The 17,095-nt window shown below is 44.0% G+C and overlaps 1 protein-coding gene across 1 annotated transcript in view; it reads right to left on the bottom strand.

Moving 5' to 3' along the window:
• Nucleotides 1-17,095, bottom strand: part of ABCA13 (ATP binding cassette subfamily A member 13) — a 415,069-nt gene that overhangs the window by 196,167 nt on the left and 201,807 nt on the right. Inside the window, exons 39-41 of the mRNA XM_070615568.1 lie at nucleotides 16,249-16,445; nucleotides 12,089-12,246; nucleotides 10,534-10,764 (exon numbers count right to left, since the gene is read on the bottom strand). Coding sequence (XP_070471669.1) covers nucleotides 10,534-10,764; nucleotides 12,089-12,246; nucleotides 16,249-16,445 — 586 coding nt within the window. The remainder of the gene's footprint in view (nucleotides 1-10,533; nucleotides 10,765-12,088; nucleotides 12,247-16,248; nucleotides 16,446-17,095) is intronic.

The raw sequence follows: 17,095 nt of genomic DNA, 5'->3' as shown, positions 1-17,095 counted from the left end.
AGCTCCCCTCTTCAAGTGTCTCATGAAACCATAATATCCAGAATAGAGTATTATCGTAACCTTAACGAAGGGGAATCTATAAGAAGGTTCATCACACTCCATGGAATTTGGGAAATAGAAGTTCCACATTAGTTTTAACACATTCTTTATTATCTGATACATATTCCCTAGCACAACTTTAGATCAATGTTTGTATGTGAAGGCCAAATCTTCACAAATTCTTTTAGATAATCAAATTAGGAAATCATGTGCTTCGTTCATTTGGACAATGATGAGGAAATGCAAAACATTGATGAGGAAATGCAAAGTATTGCAAAAAATCCTCATTATAGACAATTAAAGAAAGACCTGCTCAACACACAGAAATGCCTAGTCAAAAGAGAGAGAAACACAACATGAGCAGCTGCATGAGAAGTTATTTCAGTGCAGGCTAAGCATCTCACACCAGCCACACAGTGTAAGAAGAATGTCACTTTTGTGCATTTTTTGGATGAAAATATAGAATGACATTGTGCACTTATCTTCCTCCTCCTTTGTGTTTTCTCTGTACTTCTAACTGAATAGAGGCCACAGGCCAATTCATATGGACCAAATAGGACCCACACCTGTCTTCTTTTATATAAAAGAACTAGAAAGTCACTTGCAATCTTATCTGTTTTGAATTTCACTGGAATTAGCTCAGGCTTCTCAAGGCAAAGGACAATCAAATGAGGATTGGTCAAACTATTCATTAACTTTTAAGTAAATTCATCACAAGAAATGAATAAAAGTGAAATAGGAAATGGTGAAGTTAAACTCAATAGCAAAAGAACAAACAATCCAATTAAAACGTGGGCAGAGGAACTGAATAGACATTATTCCAAAGAAGATATACAAATGGCCAACAAGTATATAAGAAGCTGTTCCAGTCACTAATCATCACGGAAATGCAAATAAAAACTGCAAGGAGATATCACCTCAGGCTTGTTGGAAGGACCATTATCAAAAAGACAAACCATAGCAAGTGCTGCCGGGGAGGTGGAGAAAAGGGGTCCCTTGCACACTGTTGGTGGGAATGTAAAATGGGACAGCCACTATGGACAACAGTATGGAGCATCCTCAAAAAATTAAAAATAGAACTACAGTATGATCCAGCTATTCTACTTCTGGCTATTTATCCAAAGAAAATGAAATCACTATCTCAAAGAGATATCTGTACCCCTGTGTTCATTGCAGCATTATTTACAATAGCCAAGACATAGAAACAACTTAAGTGTCCATCCACAGATGAAAGGATAAAGAAAATGTGATATATATAAATACAATGGAATATTATTCAATCATAAAAAGAAGGAAATCCTGCCGTTTGAAATAACGTAGATGAACTTGGAGGTCATTATACTAACTGAAACAAGTCCGACAGAGGAAAAACGAACACTGTATGATCTCACTTATACGTGGAATCTAAAAAGACCAAACTCATAGAAACAGAGAACAGATTGGTGGTTTCCAGAGGTCGGGGGTGAGGGTGGGGGCAATGGGTAAAGGTGGTCAAAAGGTACAAACCTCCAGTTATAAGATGAATAAGTTCTGTACAGCATGGCAAGTACAGTTAACAATACTGCGCCGTATATTTGAAAGTTGCTAAGAGAGTAGATCTTAAAAGTTCTCATCACAAGAGAAAAAATTATAGCTAAGTGAGATGATGGATGTTTAAACTTATTGTGGTAATCGTTTTGCAATGTATACATATACCAAATCATTGTTTTGTATGCCTTAAACTAATACAATGTTATATGTCAATAAAACTGAGAAAAAAGAAACGAAATTCAATCTCACTGACACTAACCAGTGTGGAAACAATTTAAAATTTAACAGCAGAATAGATTGAAGCACAAAGCCTATGGCATTTCTGCTCTTTGTTTCCAAGGCACAGTAAGTCCCACAGTTTGGGGATTCTTTACCTGAGGACTTAATGTTTTCTTAATTTAGAATTGCTGCAGGGTCTAAGCATCTATGACAGCCCGGTGTCACCTCAACACTGATTGCGCCATCAGTCCCTCAGACTGCAGGGCTGCACCCGCCCCATCCTCAAATGGTGGTGGACCCCAAGCTCGACCCGCACTTAAAGTGTCAGTTTGATGGACTACAGCCTGGAGATGGTGAGAGCGAGGTGCCTTTTGCTTAGGGGCTAGAGAAATTCATGAAGCTGACCAAACTCTGTAAGACAAGGACAATGTCATCCCACCAAGGGATGATATTTGCACAGGAAGAATTTCCAAACTTTCGTGAAAATGTAACATATGCTGTAGTTTTTCAGTTTCCCAAAAGTGATTTTTGTTTTAAGAAATAGAAGATAAAACCATGTAGAGAGCTTAGATGGTAAGGAACACGAGAGTTACTGGCCAGTCCTCTCCAGATACAGAACTCTGGGCAGAGCTGTCCCCTGACATGCTACACAGCGCACACAGAAACATTTCATTATCTTCTAGGAACTTGTATGAGTTCCTGATTGCTGTGTACTAAGTCACCACACACATGGGGGCTTATGACAACACTGGTTTATCATCTTCTAATTCTGGAAGTCAGAAGTCTGAAATGGGCCTCCTGGACTAAAGTCAAGGTGTTGGTGGGTCGTGTTCCGTCTGGAGGCTCTAAGGCAGAATACACTCCCTTGCCATTTCCAGCTCCCAGCGGCTGCCTGTATTCTTTGGATCATTGCCCCATCCTCCACCCTCAGAGCTCATCACTCCAACCTCTGCTTCCATCAGGACATCGCCTTCTCCCCTATCTGACTTTGCCATGTCCCGCTTACTAATGTGATTTGATTACGCCAGGCCCACCAAGACAATGTGGGATAATCTTCCCATCACAAGATCTGTACAGGTAACATTTACAGGTTCCAGGAATGAGGACACGGATAGCTTTGGGGGCCCATTATTCAGACAATACAGAACTATTACACTGTCAGTATCTCTTCAAAACAAGTGCTATGGACTTGATGTGGCCCTAGACACTGAAAAGACAGCAAAAGTCAGAAGGTAAAATGGAAAATTTTGGAGTCTACCACAATTAGATTCTAATTCTTGACTTTGGGCTACTCATCACCTCTTTTGATTTAGTCTCAGTCTCCTTAGCTGCACAAGGGGATAATTATACCAACTTCCCAGAGTTTCTGTGAAGATCAAATTAGATAAGGTATAAAAAGCTTAAGTCTAGGTCAAGTGTGGTGTTCACACTACTCGACAATACCTTGACTTAGGCAGAGAACACAAAAGGGCGGGCACAGCCATGAAGTCTGAGGGGTTGATAGCAGCATCAGTACCGAGATGACACCAGGCTGTCATCAATGCTTAGAATCTGAGGCTGTTTTAAATCAAAAAGACATAAGTCCTCAAATGAAGAATCCTCCAACTATTGAATTCACTTTCTTTGAGGAGAAAAAGTAGGGTGCCACAGGACTGAGAGAGCATAGGTTCTCAGCAAAGTTAGGACTGGCTTCCTCCCTCCCTCCGTTCCTTCCTCCTGCATAGGCAGACCCAAGTGGGGCAGGAAGGCCACTCACTCCCTCTCAGTACCCGCATGAGGAACATACCAGCTTAGGGCTTGGGCCAGCACAAAGTGGAGCCTGGAGTGGGCCACGTTCTGACAAGGGGGCATCTGAGCAGAGTGGTGCTCTAGAGGCCTCAGGAGATTAACTGCATACAGGAGGACTGAGCAAACCTATGCTGAAGATATGGAAGCTGTTTCTCACTGCCAGAGAAGGGAGAGACAAACAAGCAAAGAGAGGAAGCCAGATGAACCTGGTGTGGTTGGATTGGCTTTGCAGGTTCCATGTGGAGGTGAACTCCTGGTTTTCAATAGACAGAGAGAAGCAGCAAATACAGACTCTCTAGCTCTAGCCACAAAAGGATGGAGAGCATCAGCACCTCCCTGACCACAAGCGCATCTAGCATCCAGGGTTCCTTGGAGAAATGGCTGATTCCGGGGCAGGGCTGGGAACACACAAGAAGAACCTTGTAATATCAGGAAGCAAGAAAATACTCAAAGATAATGAAGATGCGTTAGAAGATAGAGCAGCCAGCTTGAAGGGGCTCCACTGGCTAAACATGGTATAATTAGAATATCAAAGTAAATAATGATCACAGTGAATTGTGCTGCCTTTCTTTTTAATGCGAACTCAAGAACAGAATGAACGATGGACTTAGAAAAATCACCACTTGGCAAATTTCATAGTCATAATTAATTAAAGCAAAGAACATGAGAGGGTGCTGAAACTACCAGGGGAAAGTGGGATGAGGAATGGGAATTTAAAGAGTCTCAAAGCATGTCCTCTAAAAATAATTGATAATGAAGAAGAAAGGAAAATTAACTTTAGAGTGGAAACACCTGGCAAACATGGCTTTACCTGGATGATCAAAGCTCTGGCCACAAGCAATGGGCTGGATCAGCCTCATGCCTCAGGCAGAAGCAATGAAACACAGCACCAATCCTGTGACTACCACGATTGAATTTTACATCTCAACCTCTCTGGCTTGGGGTCTATTTAGGGACCATGATTTACAAGACGTTTATTGCAGTTCAAAATGAAATCTGCCGTCTAGCTACAGAGTGAGGAGTGTTAATTGGCAGCCCCATTAAACCCACTGTAAAATCGTCGAGTAAACTCGACAAATAGAGAAAGAAACACGCGTGGCTAAATGACAGCCAAGCCCACCGCAGATCGCTAACAGACAGAAGACAGGGCAGTCAATACTTGCCAAGCGTAAAGAGACAAAATTGGTTGAGATAGACATTTTATAGACTACATCAAACAAAAGAAAGATTTTTACAGTGCTTAATCTTTTTCCAATTGAAGATACCTTTCTTAAACAGACCCAAATATATTATATTTTGTTAAATCTGTAAATGTTAAATATATTTTATGTATTTCAGATCCTTTCTTATGGTTGTCCTTACCACAGATAACTTCTTTTTTAGCATCTGTGTGTGAGAGAGAGAGAAAAATATGAGAACCAATCAATCAACATCTCATTTAACACTTATGATGTGCAAAGCAGGTACTAAATGTAGCAGGTGGAATTACTGCAAGGAATTGGAGAAGCACATGTGAAATCTGCAAAGTAATCAAGCAGCTGGTTTGGTTGCTTCTCATTGGGCTTGTTTGGAGGTGATTAATAGCAAGGACATGAGATAGGAGAATCTTGGGAGAAAAAAAACAATTAGCAGAGAGTCAAGTTGCATGGATGAATTATTCTTCTAAGAAGGCAGTGAGGATGGACCCATCTATCGTGATTGTGATGGTGGTTCCATGACCCTACGCATTTGCCAAAATTTAGAAGAGTAAATTTTACTGGATGCAATTTAATAAATTCAAAAAGAAAAAGAGGGCAAAGAGGAGGAAGATTAAGAGATTTCCAAAAGAAACATGAATGGGTAAAGTATAAGCAAAAATATTTTGGAGAAGAAACATGAATACTAAATAGAAATTTAAGGAACATAGCATAAAAAGAATTTTTAGAAATTCTATGATGGAACATCTACCATAACATTAAAAATATAGAGGGACTAAAATACAGAAATGCTTAATTTCAGAATATACCACTACACACGTATTTTGGATGTAAATAGTAGTAAAAGCAATATTGATAAGACCTCACCTTTGTGTGGTTTCTGGCTATTTGTAATCTGTTCTCAGTGTTATCATATTATTTGATCCAAACAAAGACTGTGTGTGAAAGTTAGGGAAAATGTTTCTATTTTAGCAATGAGAAAAAAGAAGTTCCAGCACAAATGATTCCTCCAGCTCCACCCTGACACTAAGCAGGAAACTACGACCCAAACATCAGTTTTCTCATCCTGATTTCCACGCTCCCTCCCATGGCGGTTAGAGACTGAAGAAGAGATTAAGTAGTGAATCAGTTAGGAAATTTAAAAATTTTAAATTTTAAATAACCCCACCAAATTTTTCCCTACTTCATGATAAATATCAAATTACAGAAGATATTGGGTTATTTCAGAATGATGAGGAGATTATGAGGCCTATGTAAAAAGTGTATGGGGTCACAAATGTGTACAATCATTTTGGGAAGCAGTTAGTTGACAATGCTGTAGGTCTTAAGGTTCATATCGTAGACCCAGAAATTGCACTTCTGAGTCTAAGGAGATGAAGGCAGGACCCCCGTTCACAGGTGTGTGTATCATCTTATTGATAATGTTGAAACACTGGAAACAGCTTGAGAGTCCTACAAGGGGGAAGGGAGGAATGTATGGTAGAACCTGTATGATGGAACCTTTCTATAACAAAAATTATGTAGCCATAAAAATGGTTTTGGGAAAAACGGATACTGTGTAAGATAAATATTGTTAATTGGGCAAATCCTGTTTAAAAATGGTATATGCAGTGAGATTTCAAATCTGATTACAAATTCTAGGTATGACAGTCCAGAAAGTTCCTAACAGGCCCCAACTCTCCAGGGATGAGATCGAGGAGGGGGACAGAAGTTAGAGAGAAGCCAGAGGAGGTGAGATCCCAGGGGTTATCAGGCTGGCAAGTGAGGAAGCCCAGCAGAAACCCAGAGGGGCCAAGATGGGCTGAGTCACTGGGCCAAGGGCAGGAAGAAGGAACAGCCCCACACAAAGCCAGCTCCCAGCTCCTGAGCTGTCCACTGGTGTGAAGGCCCCCAGGAGAGTCCCCCATCCAAAAGGAAGGGGACAGGAACCCCAGTGCACAGTCAGGGACCACTCAGCATTGCCCAGCCCTTGGGGGCTCTCCTAGCCCAGCCACTCCCCCAGGGACATTTCATGGGGATCCCTGTCAAAGTGAAGAGCCTCCAGCACTGTGCTCAGAGTCTCTTCCACCAATTCTATCTTGGGCCTCTTCATGATTCCCGGTTTTCAATGGAGGGCCTGATGGTGGGGGACACACACAGCCAATGGTCTGGAGTCAGGATTCCAACCCAGGGTCTGTGTCCAGAGCACATGCTGAGACCTCCCTTAATTCAGTCAAAATCTTCAGCTCAGAGAGTGTTGGAGGGCCATCCTTCAGGAGGCTTCCTGGTCAGCATTCTCGGAGGAGGGTCATCATCCTCCTCAGGATGTTTGAGGAAAAGAAGGAAAATCTCAATTTCCACTTCTAGGTGAAACCTGTCAGAAGTTAAGAATTCCTAGCATTTAAGATGCCATTGCCACCCTCAGTCAGCCAGTGTGGCCACAGTCAAGGGTGACACAGGCCACTTTGCTGTGCCTCCAGGCTCAGCAGGTTGCAGCTTTCTGTGCTAACTTTAAGTGGATTTTCCATTGAATTGTCTAGCTTTTGCTAAAATAACTCTCATAAAGGAGACAAGTAGCTATAAAAGATTCTGGTAGATAACACAAGTGACACAAACATAAATAAACAGTGGGTTGACACCCTTCCTGCTCTGAAGGCTGTTTGTTTTAATCTCGGGTGTGGCTAAAAATTCGATCAGACCTGATCATTTTGAAGAAAGAAGAGTAGAAAGGAAGGGAGAGAGAGGGAGAGGAGAAGGAGGAAGGAAGGAAGCAAGGAAGGAAGGAAGGAAAGAAGGAGAAAGAGAGGAAGGGAATCACTAAGAAGAATATTGAAGTATCTTAATCATACACCACAGTTATTAATAAACCTCTTCCTAAATGTACGTTTGCCTTGAGACATCACTGCATGGTTATATAAAGCATAATAATGAACAAAGCGTTTAAATGCTGAGCATCCACCCAGAACATTAAGATCCTCCTCACCATTTGTTTCCTGTGATGTTTAATCCAAGAAACAGTCAAGCCCAGCACCCCACCAAATTTTTCTCTACTTCATGATAAATATCAGAAGGATTCCTGAGGGTTCTGACTTTATTAGCAACAGATAAAATGCCTATGGGAACAACTGTTCTTCCTGCCACCTATGTTTAATTGTAAATAACTAAACACACAAATACTGAGGGTGAACACTCATATTTTACTGATAAGGGTGTTTGGTCCCAAAGGTGGCCCTGTAGCCCTCAGGCCCTGCAGCTCTGCCCTGAGAAGGAAGTGAGCGCGTGACGTGTTCAGCCCATCTACACAGGACACAGTGCAGCTAGTAAACGAGCTGATGAACATGAATGATTATAGAGACAGACACAACCAGTCTAGGCTTGATTGGCAATACCTCTCCTTACAATCCAAGAGAAATTATTTTCTTTGTCCTTGCCAAGTGACCCAGGCTGGCAAAATAACTCTTAAAGATGCCACCTCCTTGTGTCTGCAGGGGACTGTGATGCGTGCCAGCCCAAGCTTCCCAACCATCCAAATCACTAGCTTTCTGGCATAACATTTGGTCTTATTATCCAGACTTCAGAAGACAGTGGCAACTGTTGTGAGTCTAGCCACATTTGAACCCGGCCCCTCAATTAGCTGTAGGCGCTGTATCCGTACCTCCACAGAGAACTCCAAACCCGCCCTGACTCACATCCTCAGGGGAGGGGGCTTGGGGAACTCCCTGGGCTGTTGTTTGCCAAAACCCCTGGAGAAGAGGTGCCTTTTCCTGGAGCACAGATGCCATTTAATTCCATGTCCCTCCAAAGGCATAGCAATTTCACATACTATGTCACCATAGGCAAGAAGAAGCTTTACCATTTTTGACCAGTTCATTCCAGACATCTAACTGTTATTGTTAATTCCTGGAATAACTGTGTAAACCATTCTAATTAGTTCACTTTAAGGTAAAAAAAGACTGAGGTTTGCAAGAGTGGAGTGATTTATCCAAGGGCCTAGATGTTGTGATTCAGATTTAGAACTGGCTGGGGCAAAGCTCATGCCCCGTCCACTATAACATGCTGCTCCCAGAAGCTAGATGTATCTTTGGAAACATCCTCCACATTGTTCATCCAGAAAATATTTGTTAAGCAACCACTAGCGCCGAGCACTGTGCTGGGTGCTGCTGATGCAGAGGTGAGCAAAGAAGACACACTCGCGCGCAGGTCTCACCATCCGGGGAGTGAGACGACACACACGCAGGACAAGTGGGGAGAGGGGTCATGAAGTAGACTACAGAGTGCAGTGGGAGAAAAGGGGCAGAACTGAACTGATACCGAGGGTGTGGCACTGCCTTTCTGTGGAGATGGCACTCATGTCGAGATTTGAAGAATGACAGCAGGAGATAGCCAGCCATAACACAGCAGCCTCAGTGACTCTGCATTCTTTGGCTTTAGAAAGCAGCTCATATCCATCACGGGTCACATTAGGTTGCTCCTTGTTTGTCTGTGTACCCCAGCTTGCAGTGCTCAAAGCTGACGGGTCACGGAATGCGGAGCATCACCCACAAAGGCATGGGCACATTGCGAGAACTTGACTCGCTATCAGAAAACCTAGATCCAAGGGCTGTGCTATCATTTACGAGCTGTGTGATTTGGCTAAATAAATTAGCCTATCTGAGCCTCAACCTTAATACAGGAATAATAATGTTACAGAGTGTAGGGGGAACCAAATACATTCTACACATAAAAGCAGTTTATAATATTGTAAATTTTCTCTGTTTTACAATCTTTTATGACCATTCATTCTAGATGAAAGTTGTAATGGCCGTGGTCTGGTTGGGACCACACTGAGTTACACACACGCAGTTGCTTCTCCTCTCGCATCGCCAACCCAGTGGTGTGCCTTCAAATCCATTCTGGAACACACCTGAAAGTTCAGGCTTTGACATTCTAAAAGCTGTGGTATTCTAATTCTCGTGGTTATTTAAAGTTTCTAATATTGTTTAGACTCTAAGTGCCAACTACCAATTACAAAGCCGCTCAGGCACTATTACTATTTCTGGGTAAGTTAGAGAAAGTGCTCCAAGATTCTTTCAGATCTTTTCATTTTAATTTGCAGCATTTGATTTTTATTTTCAATCTGCAGCACTTTCTATAGATAATAACAATGCTGAAAGAAAACTCAACACTGGCTCACACACACAGCCAACCTCAAGGGTCCTGAACAGGACTTGACTTTGGTTTGTTTACACAACACAGCGACTTCCTCCTGGATGAAATGTCCAGTGCTGATCCTATTGGCCATATGCCAGGAAGAAACCACGCTGAGTTGTTGATGTCATCCAGCTCAGTCCCAAGCGAGAGCAAAGCAGAATGAGGGGCTTGGGAGGCTGGCCAGGAATCAGCAGGCTTCCCTTGACCTTCTGCACATCTCCTTTGCCCAGCATGGGGCCAGGGGTCCCTGAGCAGAAGGTCCACAGTGAAAAGATGAGGGCACCTCCATGTGAGAAAATACGGCCAGCCAACCATCTACTATTGAAAATTGTTTAGACATCTAATGATTCTGGATTAAAAACACCAAAGTTCTCAAATATAAAAACACTTATTTTTCTTAATAGTCACCTGTCAGTGTATTAAATTTTGTGCTGGTTTACATTGCGCCTGACACCAGTCAGAACTTGAAAATAAAGAAAAATGCACAGTGTTTGCCGTCACCCCCTCCCCTGCTGCTGCACCCACATCACATCGCTGAATGTCGAGCGGCAAAGTATAGATAATAAAAGCATGTTTGAGCATCTCTTGGTACCTCTTCTAATGTGGTGTCTGAAATCCCGTAGCCTGTCAGGTGCAGGTTAGGAAGGTTCTGATCCAGGGCCTGGAAGAGCCCTTTAAAGCAGGCTCTGTCTGCATCCTTGGGGAGGGCGTAGCTCAGCTCGCGGGCACTGCTGTCTTTGAGAAATGCTTGTGGGATGTAGGTCTGTATTAGAGACGTGGCACGAGCTATGTCCTTCGGGTCATCGACCTCCAGAACAGAAGGCTATCCAAAAAAAAAGTGAGGAAAGAGTAAGTTACGTAAGTCCAAACATACAAAATTTACATCAACTGATTTCGCATACATCTGTGAGCAAGTTATTGTGAAATTACAATTCAAAGCAGCAAAACCAAGAAATATCATTTAAGCACCAGCCATTTCAAGGATACATTGTACTTTTTCCTTTTTACATATAAACTTATGGTGATAAACCTGGTGAGGAGAGACCTGCACCCCCATCTGGGTTACTAGGCATGTTAGGCCCACCTCCAGGAGGCCTACACTCACAAGTGGCCCTCTGTGCCCTGGGAGAATCATGAAGGCGGCTCTGGCCCAGAAACTGGTCTATAGGATACAGGGTTGAGTCTGTTTAAAGGGAGACAAGGATTCCCACCCATGGAGGAAAGGCGCCACCTCAGAATGGCAAGATATTCACCCTGAATTAGAGAGGAAGTAAGTGGAAACCTTGACTCCGGGGCCACCAAGGGTCAGACAGAGCCATCAAGAGTGGAGAGGTGACTTAGAACCCACACTCCTTAATCCCAACCCCAGAGCCACCGCTGCCCACTCCTGGGTGACACAGGGCAATCATAGCTACCAATGTAACCTAGATGGGACCTCTGAAGGGAGCTCTCAGGTCCCTCGCTACTCTGCTTCTGCACTATGGAAAAGTTTTGGCCTCCTAAATGGAGTGTCACCATCAGAAAAATACTTCTAGAACATCTGGATTATGATACGGCCTGGCCAGATGCTCAGGGCAGACCCCGTCACCCCCTCCTCTGATTCCTTCTGGCAGTCACAATGCACCTCGGGTTCATGGGGGCCAAGTGCCCCACTCAGCCATGTGGGATGCATTTTGGCATCTGGGCCGTTGTGCACAGAGGCCCCCACTTAGATTACCAACTCCCTTTCCAGTCCCCCCATAACACAGAAGGCCCTTGTCCAGGGCTCGCCACGAAACTCCCTGCCATCTCCACACCCCCTTTCTCTGACCTCCAGAAGCTCCTGCGGTCAGTCCCCTGCCTTGTCAGCTCTCCATCCCGCCTCCACATACACCACCATTACCACATTCTGTTCCTTTCTTTCTCAGGTACATCCTTTCCTCCAGGTGTACGAGACCTAAGGACCTGGGGCAAAAGTCACGTGTCCCTTTTGTATCACTTCCCCTAAGACCTACAGCAGTGTAAGGCCCATGCTAGATTCAGTAAATATTTGTTAAGATTTGAAGCCAATGCGTAAAATGTCGTTATTTTATAAGTCACAATTTGTTCCCCATGTCCGAAATAGGAAAGGCACTCCTCCAACGTACTTAAATCATTGTGTTTCTTACTTGTTTTGTGAGCGTCAGGCAGAGACCCTGGCCATAAGCCTCCTTCAGGCAGAAGGGAGGACCACAGCACCGGAGCCGGCCCTGCTGCAGGACGGCCACGCGGTCACTGAGCGCTTCAGCCTCATCCAGGTGGTGGGTTGTGAAGATGACTGTCCGACCTGTGTCCCAAGAAAGGGGGCATCAGAACTGGCATGGCAAAGAGCACCATCCATCCTGTCCTTCCAATGGGAGAGCCGGGAGACAGTTTAAAGATCATCATCAGGTTTTAAATTGGAAAAAATTGAAATGAGGCCTGGAGAAGTGACCTAGCGAAGGCCACTTCACAAATTAGAGGCCCTGAAATGCTTTCCTCTGTGGTTTCCTCTTAGGTTTATGACGCTTTCTACAAATCCTCCATCCCCTCATGAAACAAAGGGGGCAGTCTGATGTGCACTAAAGGTGAAACTGAGGCACAAAACACAAAGTCCCTGAGTCCAGTCACCTTGTTCTGTAAGACCCAGAGGCAGAACACTGAACAGACATAGAGGAGAAAGTTTGTTTTAAAAAGAGCTGGGTGGGGCGTCTCTGTCGCTCCCCTGGTACTCAAGTCCCCCTCATTCTTCTCCAGAAGACTATCTCGTGTGTACTTGAAGAGAAGGCTACGTTCCATGGAAGTGGATACTGTGCAAGCAAGCCAAACTAGCTCTGTGTTAAGGCAGAGGAAGTGGCCGTGGTACATGCTGATGTCCTTTCGAATCAGGGATGATGTAACCGCACGTACTCATCACAGGTAACAGGAGCGGAGCACCTCCACTTCCCTGGAAAGGCTCACAGCAGCCATGGACCACAGAGAGTGTGTTCTGGGAGCTAGGCAGGGGGCAGTCAGTGGGAGGTGGGCTTGAGCCAGGGTTCTTCCCAGGAAGAGAGCCATCACTGAGCCCGGTGGATACAGCCACTTTTTGCAGAAACAAACAGTAAGCTCGTATATGTCCTCTATGAATTCTACCATCTTGTCAAGTTTTGTTACCTTTACTTAGAGAGAAAAAGCCTCAGATTTACCTTAGGAGAGCAGAGGTCAGAGACTCTAGCAGATATTTTTGTAAAGTTTATTTCACTTATGTAAAGGGAAGGTCTTACGACGTTCAGCTTCTATCCTCCCCACTGGCCTACATGAAGCTTGATTGTACCTATTCTATTTTATTGAACAGAAATAAACACATTGATTGATTCTCATCTCAGGTGTTCAAAGAGAGAAAGCAGCTTGCACAGTCTGATTAGTGCTACCTGGAAGTTCAGATGACACGTTCCCAGACAATGAAGTAGCCTAAAAATAAAAATCAACTGGAATCTAAATTCCCAAAGAGTTTGGATGAGGTTCACAATGTTTGATCCATGATGGCTTCTCAGTGGATGCTAAGGAAACTCAAGACACAGTCCACACCTCAAAGGACAAGTATCACTGTGTAAGACACTGCCTTACTGCTTCTCCCCCAATTCAGATGGCACATTCTAAGCCCCCTCCTCCAAAGTGGGACTTCCCACATTTACCTTTTCTAGTCTATTTTAATGAGAACGATGATAACCTGTCATTGGTTGAGCACCCACTTATCAGATACTCAGCATGCACTGTAATATATGTATATTTACTTCTCAAAAAATCCTGAGATGGTGCAATCGTCTCCATTTGCAAATGGGAAAACTGAAGTCCAGAAGAATGTGGTAATTTCTCCAGGGTCAATACAGGAAGTATTGAGCAGGAGTGTGATATACTGGAGGAATTTGTTACGGAATAATTTGCTCTGGTGTCTTTTGTTTCCTCATTAACCTTCAAAGGGAGGCACGAAAGTACCAGCACCAGGGCCAATCAAGAGCTCAGCGCCGCATGTCACGAAGCAAGAAACAGCTAACATTCCACATAGATGAGCCCCAAATGCACTGGTGCTCTGACAGGGGAATCCTTTCTACTCAGCGGGAACACTTGTTTTGTGCAATCCTTAGATCTGTTTCACAAAGCTATGGCGCAGGTACCTTGAGGTTTGTGGCTGTTTCCAGAAACCGGTTTACATTTTGATTCTTGAAACATATTTTCCTTCTAGTACCGCCTACCTAATCTGCTTTCATCCTGTTGACTTTGCACTTCAATCAGTACCGGGACTATTCCAATGGAGCCCTCCAAAGACAAAAATCACTGCTAAAAGACCACGGATGGCAAGAAAATATTTAATTTATAATAACAGAATTTGAAGAAAGCTGTTTCTGAGACTTTCACTATATATCTGGCTTTCTCTCTCAAGTTATCATTATGCTCATGACTCAAATGTTCTGTCAGCTAATCCTTGAAAACTCCATCTTTAATTGTTGAAATAAGCAAGAGAAGCAGCCTTGCGGGATTTACGTCAAGCTGTAATTCACACATGCAGGGGCGATGGAATCTATTTATTTGTCTGCCTCTCACCTGTCTTCTTCACAGGCTGCACTCAGGATGGCAGGGAAATTATTTAGTCAAGCTTAGTTTTATCCCCAAATTTCATCAGTTCCTTTAAGTGGTGTTCAGGGTCTCTTGCAAAGAAGGTTCATGGTTTCTCATTTCTGCTCCTTCTTACTTAAATCCCCAAAGGGCACTTAGGTAAGTAGAGAAAGGAGGGCTATGGGATCTCGTCAATGGGCAAGGGTTAGGACCTTCCGGCATAGTGCAGCCAGAGTCCTGTGGTCTCTAGGTGATGACTGAGACCACCTGGTGCTATCCCCCTAAACTTTATGGTTTGGGCCATGCCCCAGAAAGGGTCAGGTCAGAGCACGGAGCACTCCCTGCTCACTCAGCCTCACCTCAGTCCAGCTGGCCACCGGCCCCTGAGTCTCTGCCCTGGCTCCCAGCCAGCTGCAAGGGGCTACCTTGTCCCTCGAAAGCAGCATCCCTAATAGGCCTTGTCTCCCTCTCAGTGGCGAAGTGCGTGAATCCGTGAAAGTGTGAGACGCCAGCTGTGGGTGCCTCCCTGGGCCCCAGCGCTCTGCTCGCCTTCATGAATTTTGATATGACTACACCAGGTCAGAGGAGCCCAGGCAACTGACTCGACCTTCCTTTTCTGGTGCAATCACCCACCCCAGGCCAATGCCCAGAAGGGAATAGAAAGCCATATCCACTTACTCCATTTTCCTGCTTCTCCCCCTGTTCTTCTCCTTCCACAATCCCCCTAAATTACTAGGACAAAAAGAACAGGATCATCCTTTCACATCTCCTTTGTGCCATCCTTTTCCTCTCTGTTCCCAGCTGTATAACTAAGCTTTAAGTGACAGGCAGGGGCATCTTTTCTACCCTAAGGCAAGAATTTGATGACTTGAGTCGTCTGGGGATAGCCCTCTGAATGCTGAAGAAAGAGAGGGCTTCTTTCTGGTTCTTTGTCTCTGCCTTTCTTAGATAGCTAAATCTGATCTCTCCCAGGGAGGTGCAGGCTTCGGGTCAAGTCAGAACGAGGTCTTGTACTCAAAAGGCAAAAGAGAAAAGAAAAACAATGTTTTCCAAGATTTTCTGTATTAACTCTGCTACTTAAGCTCTACCCTTGTTTAGCAGTACCAGGATATGTTTCCCTATTCTCCATGTTTCTTTCCAAATAAGGACATTTCTATATGAAATGCCTATAGCAATGCTTCCTAGCTATCAGAACGACAGAAAGAATCAGAAGTTGGAAACTGATAACTGCCCATCCAAGGCCTTCAGTTGGAAACACACAACAATGCAAGTGAGAAATACAGAACCTCTAAACCAGAGCCCCAGGTCCCCGTGGCTCAGGGAACTTCCTGTGGCAATAAGCAAATCACACCGCCATCTATCTCTCTCGGTTTCCTCACCTAAGAAAAGGAGGGCTTGTTCCAGATTATCACTAAAACATCTCTTCTAATAATCTATGACTCCAGAATGGGATACTATATGGATGAATATAATTTCAGTTGAAATCATGTATAACATGCATTGATAACACTATTGTTAAGATCAATTTAAAAGATCAAACATAAAGAGATGTTGTATAGTGGATATATCTCTATAAGATCTTGTGAAATTTCTTTTTCTGAACAGGATAATGGATCCTTCTCGGGACATGATTTGGTTCTCCACGTATGGCAGCATCCCTTTCCTGCACCACAACATTGTGGGAAGACAAAGGAGAATGATGTACAGTTCCTACCTTCTCGGTACTTGAGAAGAATGTCCCAGATGCTCCGACGGGAGCAAGGGTCCACCCCACTGGTAGGCTCATCTAGAACCACGGTCCTTGACTTGCCAATGAAAGCCATGCCAATGGAGAGCTTTCTCTTCATGCCTCCAGAGAGGGCGCGGGTTTGCTTGTGTTGATGCTGCGTTAACTCCACATCCTGAAGAGTTCTGAAATAAGAACAAAGCCCTCACTGTTCCCCCTGAACACCTGAAAGCTTTGCTTCAGCTTTCACTCCATAAATAACGACTTGCAATGACCAAGATCTTCATAATCCATGGGTACATCAAGGTAGCCTAGATGTCACATGTGCACATGAGTCCTGACACAGCTGCATTGACCTTCTTGAGGTTCAGATGGAATCATGCCAAAGGACCAAGTGTGAGGCCTGGTTAGCAGGATCTGGAAGGAATTGTTTTTGGAAAATCCTTATCTCCACCCTGGAGAAGTATTTCTCTTCATATCACTCATACCTCCCTCCAAGGGACCTACATTCTCTCAAGACACTATGGAGGATAGTGGAATGGCTGATGTGCTAGAGTGGTCAGAAGGAGGAAAGGAGAGGCCCAGCCCCCACACACCAGAAGGGTGAGTCAGAGAAGTCCTCTGACTCTGGCCCACATTCACTAAGTTTGTATAAGCCCACCTTCCTGGCTGAGTAATTGGGAGGTCCCATGAAACACCACATGCAAAGTATAAATTATCAGATGTCATTAATGTGAGAATAAGCTGTCCTCTTCTCTATCAATGACTCTCGAAAGTTCCAGATTTCAGACACCCAGCACAAAGAAAGCCTCCCTATGGGAAGCTTCACCTCCTT

Source organism: Equus przewalskii, chromosome 4, assembly GCF_037783145.1.
Source record: "Equus przewalskii isolate Varuska chromosome 4, EquPr2, whole genome shotgun sequence".
Lineage (NCBI taxonomy): Eukaryota > Metazoa > Chordata > Mammalia > Perissodactyla > Equidae > Equus > Equus przewalskii.
The sequence above is the reverse complement of the archived record's forward strand: the minus strand, read 5'-3'. Positions and strand labels throughout refer to the sequence as shown.